Below are 22273 nucleotides of genomic sequence, written 5' to 3'. Positions count from 1 at the left end.
ATCATGCATATGATTTCCTGCTAATGTTTCATCTCCTCTGCAGCTTAAACCCACTTTGTCCATCTGGTTGTCAGTGCAGATAGAAACGGGCGAATCAAGAAAACAAGACAGAAAAAGAGTCACTCAATATCTTTGGTTTTGCTTCTATTTCTATATCTATCCTATGTTATAGAAAACTTTAAATATTCATCGCTAGTAAATAAACAGGAATGTAACATGCATGGAACTTTTATCTACAACTTCTATAAAATATTCAGCTTAGCTTTACTGTTGTTTTTATTTCAAAGATATCCCCCCTCCACTTTCATCACCTTATCTCCTGTTCTGACTTCTTCTCTATTCCCTCTTATGTGTGATAGCCTCCTCTGCAGCCTGGCTCAGCCTCGTCCTGAAATCTCTTCAAGAATTACCTTCTTCACCTCTCCTCCACTCGTTCTCCAAATCCCCTTTTATCTCTGTCCTTAGCTTCTGTTTCATTTCTCTTTTTCAGAACATTTTCACTTTCGGTCACAGGAATACTGTCAAACCACCAACTCACTTCTCTCTAGTGGTTGCTTGTCATCTCTGGTGAGCTCAGACTTTAAGCTTATTCTACTGTTAGACTCATAATTAGCTCTCAATAACAGTATATAAATACCTAAATGAATTTAGTCGTAATGTAAATAAATCTGTCAAATCCATGTTAGCTATCTGACCTGGACATGCAGTCAACAAAAATTAAAAACCAACAAAAATACAATAAAAATGCCCCTCTCAGCCTGTGTCATTTTGTAAGTCTTGACGTGTTTTTCTTGAATGAATGGTTCAACATCGTGGGAACAACTTATTTGCGTTCTTGCCAACATTTACAAGATAGTATTATAAGATAATCTTCTGTAGAAAACATTCTGTACATTAGCTAGAACCATTCAGGAGATAGTTAGCTAGCTTAGCATATAAAGGCTGGAAACAAGGAGGAAACGGTTAGCCTGGCTGCATCCAAAGGTCAAAAAAGCAGCCTATAAGTAATAAAACTCACTAATTAACATTTTATATCTTGTTTTGTTTATATGTTAAAAGAAAGTGTAGAACAACATGTTGTTTTATGGTAAATTATTGCAGTAGTTTAAGCTAACAAACCTGGTTTTAGCCTTTTTTTTTAACTTTATGTTTAACAAAAATCCGTGAGAGTGACATTGATCCTCTCATCTAACTTTTGCTTAAAAAGCAAATGTTTTTCCCAAAATGTCATGTAGTAGTAGTAGAGTTAGCTTAGCATAAAGTCTAGTAAGGGTTAGCCTAGCATAAACACTAGTAAGGGAGACAGCTCACCAATAAAGATGGTGTATGTGATTTGTGTAATCCATACAAAAACCTAAGTGTAAAGTCACCAGTCGGAGTTTGTGTGCTTTATGTTAAGCTAAGCTAACTGTCTCCTGGTTGTAGCTTCATATTTAATGCACAGTAATGTCATCTAACTATACTATTTGTAACTTGTATCTGTGGTGGGAAAGAAAATTCACCTACCAGCACCTCTTAATACTTTACTTTATCTCTTGTTTGTTCTGTCTGTACAAAAACAGAGCAACTTGGCAAAAATGCCAAGTTGTGATTTTACAGGAGATTATGTGTTTTATGCTAAGCTAAGATAACACTCTCCTGGTTCTAGCTTCGTGCAGGCATGAGAGTGGTGTCAATCTTTTCTCGGCAAGAAAGTGCATATTTCTGAAAATGTCAAACTAATGATGCACACCTGCTCTCCTCTAATGAGACAGGACTGCAAACAGCTTGAAATATACAGTGGGTAGGAGAGTAGAGCTGTCAAAGCTGGAGTGGGTGAACATTTCATCTCTGACAACCCAGTTTCATTCCCTAACCCAGGCCACAAAGCTCTCTACTGTTGAGGAATACTCTTCTTTTCTATTTGTTTCTTTTATGACTGAAACCCATTAGTTCTAGTTTCCTATGTTCAACTGTTGAGCAACGTCGACATACAAAAATTGAGAGTCCAATTTTCTGATATTTTCATGTCATTATTTTTACCGCGTGCGCTTTATTCGCAGCATTTTAAGATTAATTTGCAGCTACTTGTAAGTGTAAGAGCTTCAATAGGCACCGGATCACATAATTTGTGAAATATTTTCTCTCATTGTTTACACTCTAGTCAGGCAGGGGTAGCAGTGTGCACTCAGTGCCAGTGAGAGGTCTGGGGAGCTGACAGATCTCTCTCCAGCTGTCTTTTTTTGTGTCGTACTCCAACACACTCTTCATGATCACCTCCTGTCCGTCGCTCCACCTTCTCCCTCCGAATACCAGCAGATTCCCAGACGGCGTTGACACCATCCCGTAGTTGAAGGAGCCAATGAGAAGCGGTCTGAGGCGTGCCCAGTGGTCTGACTGCGAATCGTATCGTTCTATATCGCAGAAAGGTTCGTACATCCCCAGTAGGGCGTAGATGTAGCCGTGGGCGGTTGCCAAGCGATGACTGAACCTGGCGATAGACATGGACGCCCTCTTTTCCCAGACTCTGCTTTTGAGGTCCCACTGCAGGAACTCTCTGCTGCTCTCCCTGTTTTCATCCTGGTTATCACCATGGTTACTGCCATGGACGCTGCCCTGGTTGCCCGGGAGACCACCTGACACATAGATGCTGTTGTCAAGCACGGTAGATGCGTGGCCGTAAAGAGGGCGAGGCATCGTTGCTCCTCTCCTCCACGCCCGTGTGGTCATGTCATAAAACTCAACAGAGGCTACTGAGGTGTGTGTGTCGGTGTCCTGTCGTGTGTGTCGTCCCCCGGTGACATAAATAACATCATCCACCACGCAGCAGGTGAACTGCGCCCGCCTCTCCAGCATGGACTCCACCTGCTCCCAGCAGTCGAAGCGAGGATCATACCGCCACACCTGGTTGGTTGTTGCTGTGGTGACTGACTTTTTCCCATCTTCGTCTCCCTCTTTCACTTCCTCCCCTCCGATCACAAAGAGGAAACCTCCCACTGAGCACACGCAGTGATTTCTCAGTCGCAGTGGGAGACAGGAACTCAGAGATGAAAACTTCTTGCTTCTTGGATCAAACGCCAACACCTGCTGTTCTGGCCAATCAGCGCTGGACCCCCCACCCACGAGCAGCACACGATTTGGCGAGGCTCTGAGTGTCGACTGCTTGCTCTGTCTGATTGGCTGAGCTGAACCCATCCTGTGATACTCCAAGGCTCGAGTCAGCTGACTTCTGATCAAAGGCGTGACCATGGCTCTGTGGTTAAGGTTGGTGAGATCAGAAGCTTTGACCAATCCGAAGCGCAGACGACTCAGCAGAAGATTTGATTTCAGCAGTGGGAGGGGTCCGTTGTCATCCAGCCAATCCAGAGCCAGCTTTATGAGCTCCACCTCCTTGACGCCAGGTAACTCGTCAGCGTCAAGCACCGCCATCAGTGATTGGATATTCAGCTCGAGGAGATCATCCCTGCTTTCCTGCAGCAACGTCCCCATCTCCATAGCGACGGTTTGATTGGCAGCCTCAAGTGCATTTGATAGTGCATGGCGATCAGCCAGGTTAGCATAGCAGCAGCAGTTCTCAGCGGTTAAACCATCAATCATGAAGCGCTCACATATTGACACCGCCGGCTCCACTTGCAGGTACCTGGCTGCTTCCAGGACGACATGAATCGTGGAGGGTGATACGCTGAGCCAGCCTGAATACAGGAAATCCAGAATAGCATCTAAACCCTCAGGTGTTAACGCCGGGAGGCTAATGGAGCCCGCTAATCTCTCTGCGGTGGTCTCTCCAAACAGAGCCCAAAAATACTCGCTGGAGCTGGCCAAAAGGGCGCGATGACACGGGAAGGATACGCCGCCGGCCTCCAGGACAACATCACACATCTTAGTCTCAGAGCGAAGACGCTGGAAGCCGGAGAGGAGTCCGGTTCTGTGGGAGGAACTGTAGAGGCACGAGTAGCTATCCATCCAAAAAAGAGGAGGCAAAGAAAGGAGGTGAGGGAACAGAAGTTCGAAGGCGGGAAAGAGAGGATGAGTAGCAAGTTACAGAAAGAGCTTAGTCAGGAGGGTGCAAGGAAGCAGCAGTGAGAGGGAAACCTCAGGAAATTAAGAGGAAGACACAAAAGCAAAAAAGCAGAGAGTGTAGTCAAAAAAGATGTACCATAGAGAATCATTAGACATTAGCAGAAGGATAATGAGATGTTAAAAGCAAGAGGCAGGAAATGAGAGGAAAAGAAAGGAGCGATAAGTAGAAAAGAGTAAAGTGCGTGTCCTTAGTCGAGCTCTCTCCATCTGTGTTTTTGTCCTGCTCTGTCTGCAGCGGCGAGCATGTGACACCATGATAGGAAGGTTAACAACTGCCAATCCTGTGACCCCACCCCCGCCCGCTTCTGGCCCCTTAGACATGGTCCGTCCCGAAGTCTCCTGTCTCTTTCTGTGATATCCCGGCTCTGTTTGCTTTGTGTTTGTCCACTGCCCTTTTCTCTCAGTCCGGGAGGGAGTATCACCCAAATTCATGCATCCAACATGCACACCATCCCCTGCAAGCGAGCAGATGCATGGATAAACGCATTGCACACACACACACACACACACAGACACACACACAGACACACACACACACAGACACACACACACACACACACACACACACACACAGAGTAAAGGGAGCCTGGCAGGGGTTTAGTGTCTATCCCGGCAGATGAACTCATCGGTAAATACAGCTGCTATAGTCTGTGACCAAGATTCCAGGGCACGTTGGCACGGCACCTATCTGTGCCCTCATCGCCATGGTGACAGGAATAGAAACACAGACACAGCTCAGAGGATTCAGCGTAGGTACACAAACTCGCCGAAGTTTTGCCAAGCTGTCAAATATTTTACAAGTGTCAGGAGTAGCACATAGCGTTTGGCATTAGAGTAAGCTGTGACCTTTTGGGGAGGCATTTAACCTCATTATGACCGGCCTTAAAAATCACGCCGGTGGATGTCATGCTATTATTTTCATGCAGACAGACGAGGGGATGGAGATTTATTTACAGTGTCAGGCTACAAGTTGTCCGGTGTGTTTACAGTTGCCAACTGCTGTCACACATGCACATCAATGTGGAAACATTGCTTTGTCGCGCGCTTGCAAGTTCTTGCCGCATTTTCCGCAAAGTACTTTTTTCAGGAGAGTTATGATCGTCGTCTCTGAATAGGCGCTAGCTCACACTCACGATTTATGTGTGTGTGTGTGTGTGTGGGTGTGTTTGTTTTATGGAAGGGTTACACTAGTTCAGAATTCAGCGTGCAGGCTACTCGCAAAAGAGGAAAAAAAACAGACTCACGCCTTTTCTTTTTCTTTTTTTTTGAAACTGTAAAGTGTTTTTAATCTTTCCCACACAATGTCAAATCCTCCCGTATGGTTGTTAAAACACCGGCAGTGTTTCTCTCTCTCGGCTGAATATTCCACTGTGACCTGATGGAGGCTAAACTTAGCTACAGCTGCTCTGTGTGTGTTTGTCTGTGTGCAGGAGGACATGTGATGTGTCGATGGATATGTGCTGTATTGAGGGAGAGATTGGGGGGGGGGGTATCTGGGGCTGGTTGGTTGCGTATGTGTGCGATGGCATGTGTGCTTTAATGTAGCATTCCTCTCTGAAACAGATGGATTTGAGGGTTTAGGTCAGGATAAATGTGACTCCATGCACAGAGGTGCCCCTGACTCCTACCTAAAACCCAGTAATACCCATTATATATGCACATAATACAAGAACATTACATTTCACGATACCAGGACTCTCTTTTTGCTCTTCAGGCGCTGCAGCTCATGTGAAAAATTACTCTAAAAACACTCTCCAAGCTACATTTTCCATCACAGAAAAACATGAAGTTTTAATTTATTTTTTTGTCAGACTTTTCAGGTTATTTGATTTTTGCCTGAATGGAGTATATATATATATTTTTTTTTAATCAGAGTATGCATTATGTCCTGCTCTCTTTACTGTCAAGCTCTCGACACCCACAGCAAAAAAGAAAGTCTCTGCCAGGAAATAATCCATTTTAATCACGTCGCCTTAAAAATGTTACTGTCGTGTCCTGTCGTCTCATTTCTTTGTTAGCTCATGCACCTGTCAGCTTCACTAGCAAGATGCTTTTTTTCCTTTAAAATTATAATGAAACAAGACCAAGTCTACAGCCATGCTGTTGAGCCCAGCTGTGAGGCTGCACTCAGGCACAGCGGTACTCTGAGCTAAATGATAATGTCAGCATGCTAACATGCTGATGCGTTGCAGGTTTAATGTTCACCATTCATCTTAGTTCAGCATTTTAGCATGCTACCATTTGCTAATTAGTGATAAGCTTAAGGTACAGATGAGGCTCATGGGAGCGTCATTAGTTTAGCAGGTAATCATCATCTAAGTTATTTCTGTTCATCCTGAGGGGAACACAGATGTCTGTACAAAATTTCAAGACAATCCAAGCAATAGTTGTTAAGACATTTTGAAAAATGAAACAAAATGAAAAATGATAGGTGCAAAGTAAAAAAAAAGACAGAAAAATTTTAGAACCATTTGGATTTATTGCAGTATTTTCCTGAAGATATTCATCATCATAACCATAAAACAAATACAATATTATAATTTCCCCCTAAAAAGTAGCACAATTGAACTGAAATCCCACAAATTGTGAACAACATTTAGAAAGGAAATAACTTAATAGAAAGCATCAGTATAAATCAGTGTTGAATAGCTGGAGCTTTGACAGTATGGAAAAGAGTTGGTCATCACAGAGTTAGTGGGGAGTCACAGTTGATTGTGTCGATTGTCACCAGATGACCCAGACTTAAATAAAAATATTGCTTTCGTTAAAACAACCCCTGAAAAACAAAACAAAAAAAAAGCATAGAATATCTCTGTAATGCAATACAACTCACATACTTCCAAAAGTCCCGAGTAAAGAGGAATCTTAGCTGCAGCGAAAAACAAGTTCTTCATCTTTACAAGACTTTTTTTTTTTTTTTTTTGCATGAATTATGATTTAATTTTGTATTTAGTGACACAACAGCATCGACTGACATGGTAGGAGAAACATGTTTTATTGTTTCAAACTGCTAGAGTACTGATTGGAAGACTGACAGTTTACGGATGCCTGCTTCTCGGTGGAAGTAGAAGTTGCTGGACATTTTCTGCAGACGTGGACTTCGCAGGAAGCTGTTTGTGTTTGTGTTTGTGTCTCTGAACATGTTTGGATTAGCTTGTAGTTTTGCTAGTCTTCAGTGGCAGTGGGCAAGTCTGTGTCTATGAAGATTATCTGCTTTCCTCTCCGCCTGCCTGGCTGCCTGGCTGGCTGGCTGGCTGGCTGGCTGGCTGGCTGGGGGATCCTGGAGGAAGAATACAGATAAAGACACCGTGAGGGATTTCTGCTATCGGCGGTCTCAGAGCTGCTGACCCCTGAGAGGCAGCAGGACGCCAAGGAGAGGGCCAGGTCGCTGCATTCATACAGGCCCACTGCGGAGCAATATAAGATCTGGCTGATCTATCACCTGCTTTCCCGCTGTGCTTATCTCTCTCTTGACCTTTTTCCATTTCAGTTTCTCTCCGTGGCTTGATCTCCCTCGCTGTTTGCCACATTTTCAGTTTATTTTCCATCTCAAAAGAGTCGAGTTTCAGTCATACAAGCACTTCTCGGAGGCAGAGACTTTGAGTTAAATATCAGCAGATGAAGCAAAAGGAGCTCTAGGTTTGCGAGCTAAGACGTTACCCTGAAGCCCAATTGAAAAGAGGGGAGATTAAGATGGCAGCTAACTTGTAGAACTGAGCTGAAAAAACACATTAAAATGTTTCATTAAATGTGAGTTAGCTTAGCTGACCTTTCACATTTGAAGTGGTTATTCTAACCAATAGCATACAACAAGGAGGTCATTTCCTGTTGTATTTCATTTCCTGTATCTGTTGTATTTCTGGTTTGGTCTTAAACAGTGAAGTTTTCCAGCTAATCTGCTTTTAGCTCAAACATTAGCTTTGCCGGCTGCAACAACTGCATACCGATAGTTAAAAAGTATGTAGTATACTATAAGGTTGTTGTGATTTTTCATTTTGCACTAACTTAAGGTAATATATATTACATGGCCGAAAGTAAGTGGACACACATGTTTGTGTGGTTTATGTTTTTTGGTCTGGGGCTCTTTTTCTTTTCTTTTTTTTTTTTTAAAGTTTAACTAATTAATTAAACTTTCCAAATGAAAGCTAAATATTTTAACTAATATTCAACTATTTTCTGAGCTAACATTTGACATTTGTGCATTGAATTGCAGGACAGGTTAATGTCTATCAAAAGGACACTCAGAAGTCAGGTGGATTTAGTTTGCAAACGCTGACCCTGCTCAGAAGTAGTATGTAGTAATATTTCTTTTTCCAGAGCCGCTCTGCCTCAGAGAAATGTGTTTATAACTTAAACTTGAACCAGCCTCTGCTTCTTTCTTTCCATCGCTCTCTCTGTCTCTCCTACACAGCACACCCACATGGCTTGGGCAGGGCAGAACAGTCACAGTGTTTGAATATTGTGGTTTCTGTGTCCCGCAGAGAAAGTCACAGCACAGACTGCCCCTCAACACTCACACACACTTTTCTTTTTTTTTTTTATAAAACACACACACCAATAAAATATAAATTTAGCGCCTGACTCAACCCTTCCTGCCCACACACACACAGAGGCATCAACACACACACACACTGCTTGACCCAAACAAAGGCTGAGCAGCCCACACTGACTCCCTGTGGTGAGCTACGACCACTGCATGTAATTATTGTGGAGACGAGTCTCACGATTACTATGCAGGATCTGTATCTCTGCTTTTATCACTCTGTTACAGAAGCATAATGTTAAGTGTCTTGTTAGATTAGGATGTAAAAAATTAAGATAAAATAAAAAGTTTCACTTTTCTCCCATAAAAAGGTCAAAGAGCTGTTCCAGAACCGAAGTGAACCTGGACTAATTTACATAAATCACTTAATATGCACATAGTATTCATGCATTTTTAGAAGCATCCCATATGTTTTTAGGAAACATGAATCCATTTAGCTTAAATTGCATCTGGTGGATGGACACTCTGTGTATTTTAATAAATATAAATGTAGCCTATATATATATATATATATATATATATATATATGATGGTTTTATTAGTATGTTGTGTTGAATGTTTTCGTGTCTGTCCTGTTGCACTATGAGCCCATGAGGCAAGTTCTTAACAATGTTTATTGTAAAGTTAATTCAACAGACTGTGTATAAAAATAATTCATATTTTGTATCTTCCCAACTGGGACTGTAATAAACTTACTTTCTAACACACCCATTGCGGTATCTAGCAGACTGATAGTTTTAGTTTATCCGTCCAAGTTTTTATGGAGTTTTATTTGTGCCTTAATTGGGAGTGATGGGACATTTTGAACGCAGAAAAAGCACATTAATCATTACCAAGCAAAAAATAATTAAATTTAAGCAAACAAATCTATCTTGTTTTATTATCCACATGGTATAATAATAATCTCTTTCACAAAATAGGTTTTTGTTTACTCTGTGTTAATTGTTTCTCTACTAAATATAATTTATGTGCTTGGAGAAAAAAAATTATATTTTCGGTGCTCAAAATGTGTAATTGCACACTCAGGGCTGAGTCACAAAAATAATGCTATACTTCTGAGATTTCTGCTGCCTCCCCAGCAGAGAGGAGGGGAATTGATTTTCATTTGTGGTGCTTATGGCTTAAAAAAAACATTTACAAAATAATTGTCATGACTCAATGACAGGGTCTGTGGTTAGTTTTGTCACAGCAAATAGGTCCTCGGTTTCAACCTGAGGCTTTTCCAGTTTGCATGTCTCACCATCATGTTGAAAGCAGCCAATATTTAATTAACTTCCTGCTGTCTGTGTAACACCTGCATGCACCTGTTCCTTTAACCTTTAGTCTTTGCCTCATTTCTCACACTCTGCCTTCCTCACAGATCATGGTCACTGTGACTTGAAGCACATGACATTCATTCATATTTATTCATTCATTATCCTCACCGCTTATCCCTATCGCCATAGTCCTGCACTTTGGATTGGACACCTGCCCACCCCCCATCCCCCCATCCAACACCCCCCCAACCCCACCCACCCACCCACCCACCCACCCCCACATGCCCAGGATAAGTAAAAACTGCAAACATGTAGACATTCAACTTTTTGATCAGTGCGTGTGTGTTGGTGTTAAGGACTTTAACCTGCTATTCTTTCCTCGTATCAGTAATTCTGAACACAATCAGCTGTTTCCAGAAGCTTCTCTGTGCCTCCTTATTTGTAGAGTGAGATTAGTTATTTGCTGTTTTCATACTCGTGGAGAGAATTTGCATCATTCACAAAGAACTGGTGACTCGGGTTGTAAACTCATCTCTGTGCTTCCTCACTGTAGTTTGGTTCTGATTTGCATCTTTTTCTTTGGACTCTTTAATCCTGACCTATCTGCTCCGCAGCTGCCTCAAATATTTCCAAATAGGCCTTTATCACAAGGGACCAGTGAGTTAGGGATAAGATACAAGATATAAAATACTCATAGGTTACACTCTCAATACATTCCTACATATTAATTATAGGTAAAAACATATTAATAAGGGGGAAAATATATATATCATTACTTCTATTCATGAAACAGTGGGGTCTGTGACTACCTACCTATACATTATTCCTTGGTGACCCATCGTAGTTCGCTCTTGACGTTCTGCAGCTCTGATAGGTTAACGGCAGGCCCAGGCAGTTTCACCGCACCCGGCAACGCCTTCTTCTCCTCCGGCGTCTGGGCTGCAGCGCTGGTCTGGTCGGGTGATTGAGGCTAATGAAAAATACAAACAGCAGTTGAAATTTGGTGGAATTAATTGTACAACATGTATTTTAGAAAAGAGCTTTGTGGTTCTTGAAATCACCAACCTCAAACCTTTGTGTGTGTGTTTGTTTGTTTGCAGTGTTTCTTCTTTGGCTACTTCAGAAAATGTATTATTCAGTGGCAGTTACTTCAAACCTGTAATTTTAGGGTTTATTCACTATTACATTGGTACCTACTAGTGCTGCTGTTGCGTTGTTCTGACATATAAGGCCAAAAGACAGTAACTACACATTTGTTCGATATGGGAATAAGAGCAAAATACAACTTTTTGACATTTATTTACCTTTATAAAACATAATTTTGCCACTTTATTATACAATTTTATAGAAAATGTGATGTAAAGTCAGCAAAACTACCAAAACATACCATCTGGGGGGGGAGTTAGCCACAGCTAGCCTTAGCTAAAGTCAAATTTACCAACTTGCTCGTGAGCACAGAACAAAACTACAGCTCCCATGAAAATGTTGCACAACTTGGCTTCGTCCATGTCCATAAACCTCATAATAATAAAATAAAATTCAATTTTTAGCTGTAATCTCTGGTGTCCTGCTGTTTTTACAGGCATCCTGAACTAACCGTGACCCTTCTACACAATCATGGACTCGTCTCTTTTGTTGATTTTTTACCTGTGAGCATTATGGGAAATGGTGTCCATTAAAGGACTCTAACAATAAACAACAATATTAGTTGTAGGTACAAATGTTAGTGGGATTTTTAATTACGTTTTTACTTCTGGTTCAGAACTTAGAAGTTCTGGTTTCAGCTCTCTGTGAGTAAATCATGATGATGGAACGACAAAGTTACATACACATTGTAAGGGTTTGGTTTGTGAGACAATGCAAGCGCAAAATATTACATTTAGTTTGCTTGTATATTGTATTGTATCGACGTATTTGTGATTAAGGGACACCAGTTTGTTATTTTTCAATGCAAAATGTTCTTTCACTTACCTGTATGTATGTGTGTGTGTGTGTGTGTGTGTGTGTGTGTGTGTGTGTGTGTGTGTGTGTGTGTGTGTCTCCTGCGTTGTCTTACCTCCTCTACTGTTTCTACTGTCTCCTCTCTCCTCTTGACAGGATGTCCCGCCCCTGGACGCAAAGCTCCCATCGGGATGTTCAAATTAGCCTGACAGACATCGAGAACAGCCAATGAGACACTTTCATCACTTAAACAAAAAGAAGTTTCCTGTCTCTGTGTCTCGGCATGTGTGTGTGTGTCTGTGTGTGTGTGTGTGTGTCTGTGTGTCTGTGTGTGTACTCCTGCTGTTTCCTCAAAACCCCTTGTTTTGATTATAGCCAATATTTCCTGGTTATCATCATGTCCCTAAAAGGGACTTGTGTTTTTATGAAAATTGGGACACACACACACACAAGCACTCTCACACACACGCACAGAGCTCAGAGATCTGCCTGCTAACTTGATGTTCTACTGCTGCGTGCCCCGTCACTTGGATTTGATGTGTTTTGTTTTGTACTGTACTGTAATGTATTGTATATATGCTCATATTGTACAGCTGTACAGACAGGGAGTGTGGTATGTGTCAGTGAGGATGTTGGATATTGTTCTATGAGAGAGTTTTATTTTTTCCAGAGATTAAGGTATGAATGTTACAGGGAAAGTTCTGGAAGAAATCGCCTCATTCATAGCATGTTTGCTAAGATTTGTATTACTGTAACGTTGCTTTGGCTGGGATTGTTTACTGTCTCTATGCTTAGCATGCTGTTAGCATGGAAGGATGACTGAACGGGCCTACCGGGGGCCCAGGGGGTCCTGAGGGGACTTCTGTTTGAAGTGACGGTTAAAATTTCTTGTTGGAAAGTCAGTCAAACAACTACAAAGAGACTCAAAACAACCACAAAGAAACTCAAAACAACAACAAATAGACGCAAAACAACCACAAAGAGACTCGAAACAACCACAAAGAAACTCGAAACAACCACAAAGAAACTCAAAACAACCACAAAGAGACTCGAAACAACCACAAAGAAACTCAAAACAACCACAAAGAGACGCAAAACAACTACAAACAGAGAAAATAACTACAACAATTGCAAAACAACTACAGTTAGATCTCACAAAGAGAGATGTCGAATGACTACAAAGAGACAAGAAAAACATGACTTCAAAGAGATGCAGAACGACCTCAAAGAAACTCAAGACGACCACAAACCGACGCAAAACAACCACAAAGAGAAGAAAAATGATGGCAAACTACATGGTTCTTTTGTTTGTAGTCACTTAGTGTGTCTTTCAGTCTGGGGATCTCGCCCCTACATACTGTATAGACGGGGGTCGTGGGGTGGCCTTTTGCACATCTGTGCCCGGGGCCCTTTTGTCTTATAATCCTTCCATGGCTGTAATTATCCTCTGACACTCCACTGTGCGCAACGAAAGATTAAAGGAATATTTCACCCTAAATTGACAAGTCAATCTTTACTCTCACCATTAAACATGCCCCAAAATTAATTTACAAGGAAATAAAACACACTGAAATCGCCCATGCGCTGTAGTTCCATCTCAGCCTCCGTCATGATCATAAAGGCCGATAACAAACCTGCAGCTTAGGTAAATTATATGTAGGGAAAATGACAGCTAATGATATAATTACAAACCAAACTGTCTGCTGTGGACATCCATCACAGCTTAGTCATCACAACTGCCAGAGTTGTGCGCACACATTGAGAAGTTTGTGTTCGTTACACCATTGCAGCTGTTCTCTGCTGATTTTCCTCCAGTTTATTACCAGCCCCGTGTGTTTGTGATTGTAATTTCTTTTACTACAAAGTAATTTTTTATTTTGCAGTCCATTTTAAGTGCATGCCACAGTACAGTGTTTTAGATTTACACTTGCCTTTCCAAACATCAGTCGGTTTGTACTCATTAAATCAGGCTGTAATTCTTTAAAAAAAAAGGGTTTGAAATGAATGAAAACCAATGGATGCCACGGGTGGAACAGTAGAAAATATATATACAAATGTCTGCAACACAGCTGTTATGTAAAGTATATGTGATTTGTAGTCTCCTAAACGCAACACACTCTAAGTGTTTTATAGCTAAACAACTGCACCGAAGGCCTAAATATTTATGCTCCTCACTAATGATGCACACGGCCCAGTGAAGAATAGGTGTGAGAGAAGTAAATATTGGACCAATACTGGAAACATTTGGAGACAGAATCACACAAGCTGTTTGGGGAAATTTACTGGCCTGCTTTTTTTGGAGCTACGTTACTGTATATACTCGCTATTACCCCTGGGAGGAGATGGAACTACACAGTGTGACTTGCTGCATTTCGATCAGTCCTATGAACGTTATTGAAGGTGAACTAATCCTTTAAGCTCAAAGTGTTTTGTGAACATGAAGTGAGAGTCTAGATAAGAAGTCAGGCCCCAAACACTTAGGGGCAACAGGGTATTTGGAGGGGGGGGGGGCAAGTCTGTCAATCACACTTTCAATACAAGACTGTCGTGTCCTGTAATCCTGACCTATATAGTTGGGCAGGAGAAAGAAGCAGTTTTTTCAACTCGAATACAAACAGACTTAGATTTTACTCTAAGGCCGCGACAGATGTGAGATTTAGAACTATTGGCCAAATAAAAGTCGACACTGCTTTTGCTGTTGTTGTACATTTGCTGATTTTATCAGCCGTTATGGCGACGGTTCAACACTATTTGGTGGTTGCTTTCAATTTTGTAGTGTAGTTGTTGGGTAACACAGAATGTATCCAGTGTCAAAGCATTTCTATAGGAATCATCAAGCTGTGTTCTGCAGGTTTTAGTACTTTAACTGCAAGTCAGATATAATTAACCTTACCTCCAGCCCATTTTCAAAATCATAACAAAGATTTTTAAATTGATTTCCGACCCTCCAGACAGTCACTAGTTTCCATTCAGGTCAGTACAGGTCAATTTGCAAAGCTATAAGTTTTCATCAAGACAGGTTATGCACTGCAGTGAACTTGTGAGCTAAGGTATTAATTGAGACTGTTTTGTTCAAGAACCATCCAACATTCACTATTTCAGAGTCTACTGCCAAATCCTATTGAAATTCGACTCCACAATGCAAATGATAAATAAATTCTGACATTTTGGATTTCATGTAAATTTGGCCTTTTTTTCTCTTTTTTTGTATTTAAAAGGTTCATGTTCGGCAGCCGACTTTTTGCAGCAACTTTAAACACAGGAACGAGAAGAGCTTTCCCGCAGCTGCACAACCTGAAACATTAGTAATTTGGTGATTTAACAGAAACTAATAGCTGCCTGGAAAACAAGAACTCAGTCTAACAAACATACGGTATGCTTTTGAAAATGTTGGAAAATAAAATACATAAAAGGAAAAAGGGAAGAAAGTTTTTTTCTTTAATGGAAATGTTATTTATAATGTGAAGCTGTGCTGCTGTTCTTGTTTGTGATGAAATGAAACCTATGATGGAAACTGAACTAAGAACCTCATGTTTGTACTGTACTGGTATTTAAAGACCCTCTGTCCTGATGCCTCCCATGGTTAGACATGAAAATGAGCACAAAGATAAGAGAGACGACGTGCACACACACACACACACACACACACACACACACACACACGAAGCCATTACAACAGAAACACAGACGACTCTGCATCCCTTCGCCTCGCTACAACTCTGCACTAACGAAGCCTTGATACCGTATATGCACAGTCACAACTCTGTATTTGCCTTTACCATTAAAATACTTTAATGTGGAAACACGTCTCTCATCTGCGGCTTCCATTTTTAACAGGATCAAACTGTTATCCACTTTTATCCTTGCATGTTCATGATTGTCAGGGTGGGAGTAGAAGTAATGAAGATTAATGTACAGATCCACGCAGGATAAACACACTCAGGACCAGTAGTGAAAAGTAACTAAGTACATTTACTCAAGTACTCTACTTTTGAGGCACCTTGAGTATTTCCATTCTATGCTACTTTAAACTTCTAATCTGCTGCAATTCACACAGAAATATTTTTACTTTTCACTCCACTGCACTGACAGCTCCAGTCACACATCACTTTCAGATTTTCCATTGACAGCATATGATCAGTTTATGAACAATAACATGCTGTTATGAGTTAAAGAGCCCAACAGTACATAGATATCTTGAATGTCACATACTGTGTGTTGCTTACAGCAAATGTTGATGTTAAGGTAAATATTAGAGTTATGTGGGAACTTGGAATACATGAAATAATAATGATAATAATTGTATGTAAAATGCATGTACAACTACACACCTGACTAAAAATAAAATGCTGCTTAAATCTTAATGCACCAACATATAATTGATATTATAAGATAAGACACTGAAAGGGCCTTTTCTGTATAATCCATTCTTTTACCTTTAAGTATGTTTTGCTGATGAAACTTCTGTGTTTCTACTTTTCCTTGTAATGGGGTATTTTTTAAAATCGAGGGGATGCTATCTCTGCTTGAGGCAAGAGATGTGAGATGTGAATACTTCCTTCACTGCTGCTCCGGATAAATATTTGGATTTAGAGTCACTGACACATGCATGCACACACACGCACACACACACACACACTCACACTCACCCATGGAAACAGCTCATATTCTGCAGACAGATACAATTTTTTTTACCTGAAGGGCCTTGACGTTGGACGAAGGTTTGGACATAATCCCCCCGGTAAGTCCACTGACCTGGAGGAAGCACAGACCACAAACATTCAGCTGTGTGTATATGTGTGTGTGTGTGTGTGTGTGTGTGTGTGTGTGTTGGGAGCATTGGGACTCTGTTTCTGTGGTTTTAAAGGCTCGGGATAGCATTTCAGTTGCTTAGCGACTCTTAGAGAAGAGAAGCAGGTAGTGGAACTGTTCTCTGAATCATTCATGAGAGGGAGATGGAGAGACACCGGGGAATGTCAAAATAAAAGCTCAACAGGGCCTCAGTTTCAGCAAGAGCACTGAAGCTGTGAGAGAGAAACTTAGCATTGAGTACAGTGATGTATATAGAGGTGCACTGTGAGGCAGCGGTGAGTGTGAATCTAAATCACCTCCACACCTTCTTTTACTGACCATCTGCTGCTCTGGGATATTTGCATATCATATATTGTAACATTTTTCAGCACATGAATAACATTATAGTTATTGATACAATAACTTCCTTTTTTCTAATTCTAAAGTTAAATGAATAATTTGAAAAACCCACAGGATTATCTCAAACATGCATCGCAACAAAAGTGAAAATGTTTTTCTCAGCTCATGAAAGTGTTGGAGGTACATAGTTTTAACAGGATAGCGAGAAATTGTAACTGTTACAAATGGGTGGCACTGATATCCCTCCATATATATCATTTTCTGTCTGTGGCCCTCGAGTCCAACCCGATGTAAATACTTAAAAATGGATCACAAATATATAATTTCATTTTTAAACAATGCTCAGTCATTTTCAAGACTGTCCTCCCATAAAAAACGACCCCATTGGCCGTTTGTACGAGCAGCTCATTATGCACCATAGTTATGTTTTATTGTTAAGCATCAGCATCAGTCTTAAGACAACAAATTTATGATCTTTCCCTGAACCTAACCGAACCTTAACCATAACGTCGTCACATCATAAAATGACTTATCTTTCAGCAGTATTTTAGAACAGATTTAGGAAAGCACAGACTTGACGTATCCACTCAGAATGGAATATATAATTTAATTTTCAAAACTCTGTACCAAAATCCTTTACTTCCGCATTTCCTCTCAGCCTCTTTTCAGTTATTTTTTTTACTTCCTCCCTCCCCTCCTGCTGTTTCACAGATCAACACTGACCCAAGTGGTTCCTAATCGTAGAAGTTTCCATGCCCTATTTATCTTATCTTTTAGGAGCCCAGAGGACCAGAGGAACTGAGACTCTGTGGCTGCTGCTGCTGCTGCTGCTGCATCGATGGCAGCACTTAGATACCGTTGCCAGGGTGTTGTTTGTGCAACAACACACAGTAAGAGCTCTTCTGTCCTTGACATGACAGCAGAAGCCTGGACACCCCCAAAAATATACACAAGCACACACACAGACACACACTCGTGCTCTCACAACGTGATGATATTTATGTTGGCCACGAGTAGCAGCTGCGTTCTGAAGCCTGACAAGCCCTTTCACTTTCACACATATTGTACACACACACACACACACACACTTACACTCATGACCACAGGTACAATCCTCATGCTTTAAATAATTCAAATCTTCAGTCTTTAAAACCCTTTAAACCTCTGTGCTATCACTTCACAGAAACAGCCTTTGAGGTATGTGTGTGTCTGTGGATGTGCGAGGGAGTGTGTGTGCGTGCATATCTTAGTGCAAAAGAGTGGGTTGGTCAGTGTGTGATGTTATTACTGTATTATCTCGGGTATGGATATCAAGTATGTTCAGATAGGTGCAGCTGCAGGTACGGCAGCATTAAAAACAATATCTGATATGCTTTGTTAATTAGCATAATCCGGACTGAAATATCTCAAGAACATTTGAATGAATTGACATGAATGTTTCTACAGACGTTCATGGTCCTCAGAGGACGAAGCTTAATGACTTGGGTGGTCCCATGACTTTTCCCGTATTACCACTGCGAGGTAGATATTTCTGCTTCAGAGTGAACTACCTTGATCACTATCAGATAGATTTCTGTGAAATTCACTACAGTTGCTACTACATGCTCCCTGGAGGATAAATTGTGATAACTCCACCAGATACCTGCAAAACTATAACGGCATTCCCATCAGCCTCAGCTTTATTTTGAGTTAATTGCTAACAGCAAATGCTAGCATGATAAAAGGCTAAACTAAGATGGAGAACAGCAGAATGTTAGCACTGTCATTGTGAGCATGCTAACAACACTGCTGTGTCTAAGTACAGCCTCACAGAGCTGTTAGCATGGCTAAACAAGCAAAACCAACAATGAATTGATCCTCCTAACAAGCACTGCCTCTGTCGTCAAGCCTTATATTAGTTATTGAACACATAAAGGAGACACAAAGTTGCATCGCTAAAAACAAAAGGAATAATTTGACATTTTTATAAAATGCAGTTATTTGTTTTCTTGCCTAGAGTTAGGTGAGAAGACTGATACCACTCTCACATGAAGCTACAGCCAATGGGGGATTAGCCTAGCTTAGCATAAAGAATGGAAGCAGTGTTTATGCTACAGTAAAAGTAGCTAATTTGTTTTGTTTTTTTTTGCTTTTTTAATGTTTATAAAACTAGAACACAGCCAATTCCTTAGCCACCATAGCCAGTCATTATGCTAAGCTAGGCTAACTCTCCTGGCTCTAGTTTCATATTTAGCATGTGAAGATATGAGAGTGATATTAATCTTCTGAGAAAGTTTCTTTCCAAAAACTGTTCCATTAAATAATGTGCACTCGAGTAGGAAGTTGGTGTGGACTGTAACAGACAGAGAAGGAAATGTTGGAAAGTGCTGCTGGTTTTGATTGTTACATCGTTAGGATTACACTAACGTCCTACCTGCCAATCAAAAGCACAACATACACGTCGACACAAACACACCCATTGACAAAGCAGATGCAACTTACCTGTTGATGACACACCACTGTATCTATCCACTGTCTAATGCTCGATTTTATACACACTTAGACTTCTCTTGCTTGTTCACTTACACTTTCTGGCTGTCTCTCACACACTTCTTTTCCCTCTACTCTCCATCTCTTTCTTTTTCTTTGTCTTTTCTTCCTCTCTCCTCCCCCTCTCTCTTTCTCTCTGGCTGCCTCATAAGTGGTAGAAGGATTCCTCTCATATCTGGGATTTGTTCTCACTATAAATAGACGAGTGATACACAGAAGGGACCTGCTTTCTATCCACACACACACACGCACACGCACACACACACACGCACACACACACACACACACACAAGGACACACTCGGAGACGGACCAAAACATAGTCAAACAGCAGCACAGGGCACTTGGATCTCCTTAATTTGATCACCGTTTTGGAGGTTTTGGACATTTATAGTAAAATGTTTCAGTGAGGTAAAGAATTTTCTCATAAGACCAAACTTCATTCAAAACTTTTCAGCATCACACACCTTAACACAAAACTCTCTGTTTATATAGAATTTTAATATGTTTATAACTACAAGTATAGGACCTGCTTTGAGCATATTTTTAAGGTTGTCAAACTAAAATTATAGTAAAATTTTCCACTGAGGGAAAGAATTTACCTGCAAGACCAAATTTCATTCATACATGGAACTTTTAAGCATGAAGCATTGAAACACCAACTGTCTGTTAATATGATATTCACAGATTTTTAGAGAGACAAGTACATTCCCTGATTTGGACATTTATTTTTTTTAAAAATTTAAACTATAATCAGAGTAAAAATGTTGAAATGAATAAAATAATTTTAACTGCAGGACGAACCAACTTCATTCAAAAAACCGAGACATTTAAGCATGAAACACTAAACTGTCGGCTTCCGTGACATTCCCAAACGTTTATAATGGCAATATGCAATATACTGCATCTCCTTCGGATCCTGTCACTTCAATCCTGACACTTCAATCCTCAAAACACTCCTCCTAATCTTAGTGACTAAAATGGCACTGCCCTATTTCTGTTCTGTCACTCACTCAAACACACACACACACACGCACACACACACTCATGCGCACACAGAAGTAGTTATGCTGGTATATCTGCTTTTAACTATTAATGCGCAACCACAGGCCGACAGTGATCTCACAGGGTTAAAAGGTGTGTGTGTGTGTGTGTTTATGTGTGTGTGTGAATGTGTGTGTGTGCTCTCTTACCTCCTGGCGTGCGTGGCTGCTCTGCCCTGCCTGCGTTCCCTCTGAGGTCCTCTTCAGCTACCTGACCTGTTTCCGCTCGGCCTGATTGGCTCGGACAGACAGGAAACTCCTCCCTGAGTGGAACCCAACCCAGCATCAGAAAAGCAGAATGAGTTTTCAGCCTCCCTTCAGTGTGTGTGTGTGTGTGTTCCTGTCTGTGCATGTGCTTCTATATATTTAAAGTCTCGTGGATTGTGTGCGATTCAACCTACCTTTCTTTCAGTATGTTACTCAGCTGTTCCTCAGATGAAGCAATTCACCTTCATTGCAACAAAGCACAGTGATCTTCTTCAGGCTCACCTATGAAAATTAATCGCCTGTGTGCCCAGGTAGTAAAATGAACAGACTCAAACTGTTGGCTTGTAATATATTTCAAATTATGCAAATACAACCCACACACTGGTCTTACCTGTTGGCAGGGGCAGTCCTTAACCTCTCACAGATAAAGCTGAATGTTGTGCTATTGCCTTTTGGCGAGATGAAGTTTTGCAGGAAGCTGTGGTCAAACGTCGTAAACGTCGTAAGGGAAAACAACATCATTCGAGTGTAGAAGCTGCGCTGTCATTGTACAAGTTTGAAGCCACCCCACAGGTAATTCTGGTGAATTCAGGTGATTTTGTGTATAACTTCCTCAGGATGTGCAGATGTGGAGGATGTTTTTATATCCCTTGGCCTACAGCCATGGGAGGATCACAAAGTGGTGAACCGACCCATGGCCCTGAACCCTCTTCCTGTGTAGCACTTAGTCTGGGGTAATTTGACTAACTGCAAATTTGTTTGGTAATATGCAATATACTCAAATGACAGGTCATGAACTTTACTTTCCCACGTCTATAAAGAGACTGCATGTATTTCTGCATTGTGTGTGTGATTATTCTTCTAATTCTATACTAGCGAGAGTCTCCCTAAACTCCTTACAAAAGCTTTTGTGGACAAGTGGTTCAGTTTAAATTTGGGACAGCTCAGTTAAGGGTAGATGGGCTATAGATTTGGGGCTAGGATTTAGATTAAAATTTAAATTGGGTAATAAAAAAAAAAGAGACTCTCAGTGATGATGGTCAAGACAAAATGAGTCCTCCCTCTGGTGTGTGATTGTTTCAACCAGAAACTAGTTTTCAGCATTATAATGTTGTTAGTGTGAGTTAACCTTTAATCTCACATTATTGTCACAAGCATTGGTCATCATGTTACTGAACTTAAACTTGTAGCCTGTACTGAGAAACTGGAGGCTCTGTTGGACGCTGAATTATGTCCAAATCGATGTGAAGTCCATCCACACGCACAAAGCTCCATTCAGGAGCAGGTTTATGTTCCCTGTTCACATTTATGGCTTAATGAGTCAGCCTGGGAGCAAGTTTCCGTGTTGCATCTGAGTCGGGCCATACACATTTATTGGTGTCCTTTTACCCTCCTGACCTTTTTAGTAGGATGAAATCCAATATCTGGACACACTGTTGCCTTTTTTTTTTATCGCTGCAGCTTAGGCAAAGTAGCTCTGCAAACTCTGATTGATTGTTCTGGGCTCCACTTAAAGGACTGGTGCTGCCTTCAGGAGCTCAGTGT

General features: G+C 41.0%; 3 protein-coding genes across 5 annotated transcripts in view; 1 reads left to right on the top strand and 2 right to left on the bottom strand.

Moving 5' to 3' along the window:
* cnksr2a (connector enhancer of kinase suppressor of Ras 2a) overlaps window positions 1-16163 on the top strand; it is a 65358-nt gene extending 49195 nt beyond the window's left edge. For both annotated transcript variants that reach the window (XM_056364026.1, XM_056364025.1), the window contains one exon: window positions 11956-16163. In XM_056364026.1, coding sequence (XP_056220001.1) covers window positions 11956-12008 — 53 coding nt within the window. In that variant the 3' untranslated portion in view covers window positions 12009-16163. The remainder of the gene's footprint in view (window positions 1-11955) is intronic.
* Window positions 724-4391, bottom strand: LOC130161071 (kelch-like protein 34). Its single transcript, XM_056364028.1, has one exon. The coding sequence runs from the start codon at window positions 3940-3942 to the stop codon at window positions 2140-2142; it is 1803 nt and encodes a 600-aa protein (XP_056220003.1). The 5' UTR covers window positions 3943-4391; the 3' UTR covers window positions 724-2139.
* smpx (small muscle protein X-linked) lies at window positions 6516-20765 on the bottom strand. Of its 2 annotated transcripts, none has more exons than XM_056364029.1 (5): window positions 20672-20765; window positions 16495-16554; window positions 11915-12004; window positions 10672-10828; window positions 6516-7339 (listed from the first exon to the last, which is right to left on the bottom strand). In XM_056364029.1, the coding sequence occupies exons 2-4, from the start codon at window positions 16528-16530 to the stop codon at window positions 10679-10681; spliced, it is 276 nt and encodes a 91-aa protein (XP_056220004.1). In that variant the 5' UTR covers window positions 16531-16554; window positions 20672-20765; the 3' UTR covers window positions 6516-7339; window positions 10672-10678. The 2 variants fall into 2 exon arrangements, with proteins under 2 accessions (XP_056220004.1, XP_056220005.1); XM_056364030.1 differs by lacking the exon at window positions 20672-20765 and adding an exon at window positions 19432-19604.
* Window positions 20766-22273: the final 1508 nt, after the last annotated feature.

This window comes from Seriola aureovittata, chromosome 20 (genome assembly GCF_021018895.1).
Source record: "Seriola aureovittata isolate HTS-2021-v1 ecotype China chromosome 20, ASM2101889v1, whole genome shotgun sequence".
Lineage (NCBI taxonomy): Eukaryota > Metazoa > Chordata > Actinopteri > Carangiformes > Carangidae > Seriola > Seriola aureovittata.
Note: the sequence above shows the minus strand (reverse complement) of the source record. Positions and strands in the feature narration are given on the sequence as shown.

Excerpts from the sequence above, each read along its gene's own strand:
- LOC130161071 (XM_056364028.1), bottom strand. The coding sequence starts at position 3,942 with ATGGATAGCTACTCGTGCCTCTACAGTTCCTCCCACAGAACCGGACTC.
- smpx (XM_056364029.1), bottom strand. The coding sequence starts at position 16,530 with ATGTCCAAACCTTCGTCCAACGTCAAGGCCCTTCAG. Across the intron at positions 12,005-16,494 it reads CCAACGTCAAGGCCCTTCAG|GCTAATTTGAACATCCCGAT; the intron begins GTAAAAAAAATT and ends GATGTCTGTCAG. Across the intron at positions 10,829-11,914 it reads CAGTAGAAACAGTAGAGGAG|CCTCAATCACCCGACCAGAC; the intron begins GTAAGACAACGC and ends ATTTTTCATTAG.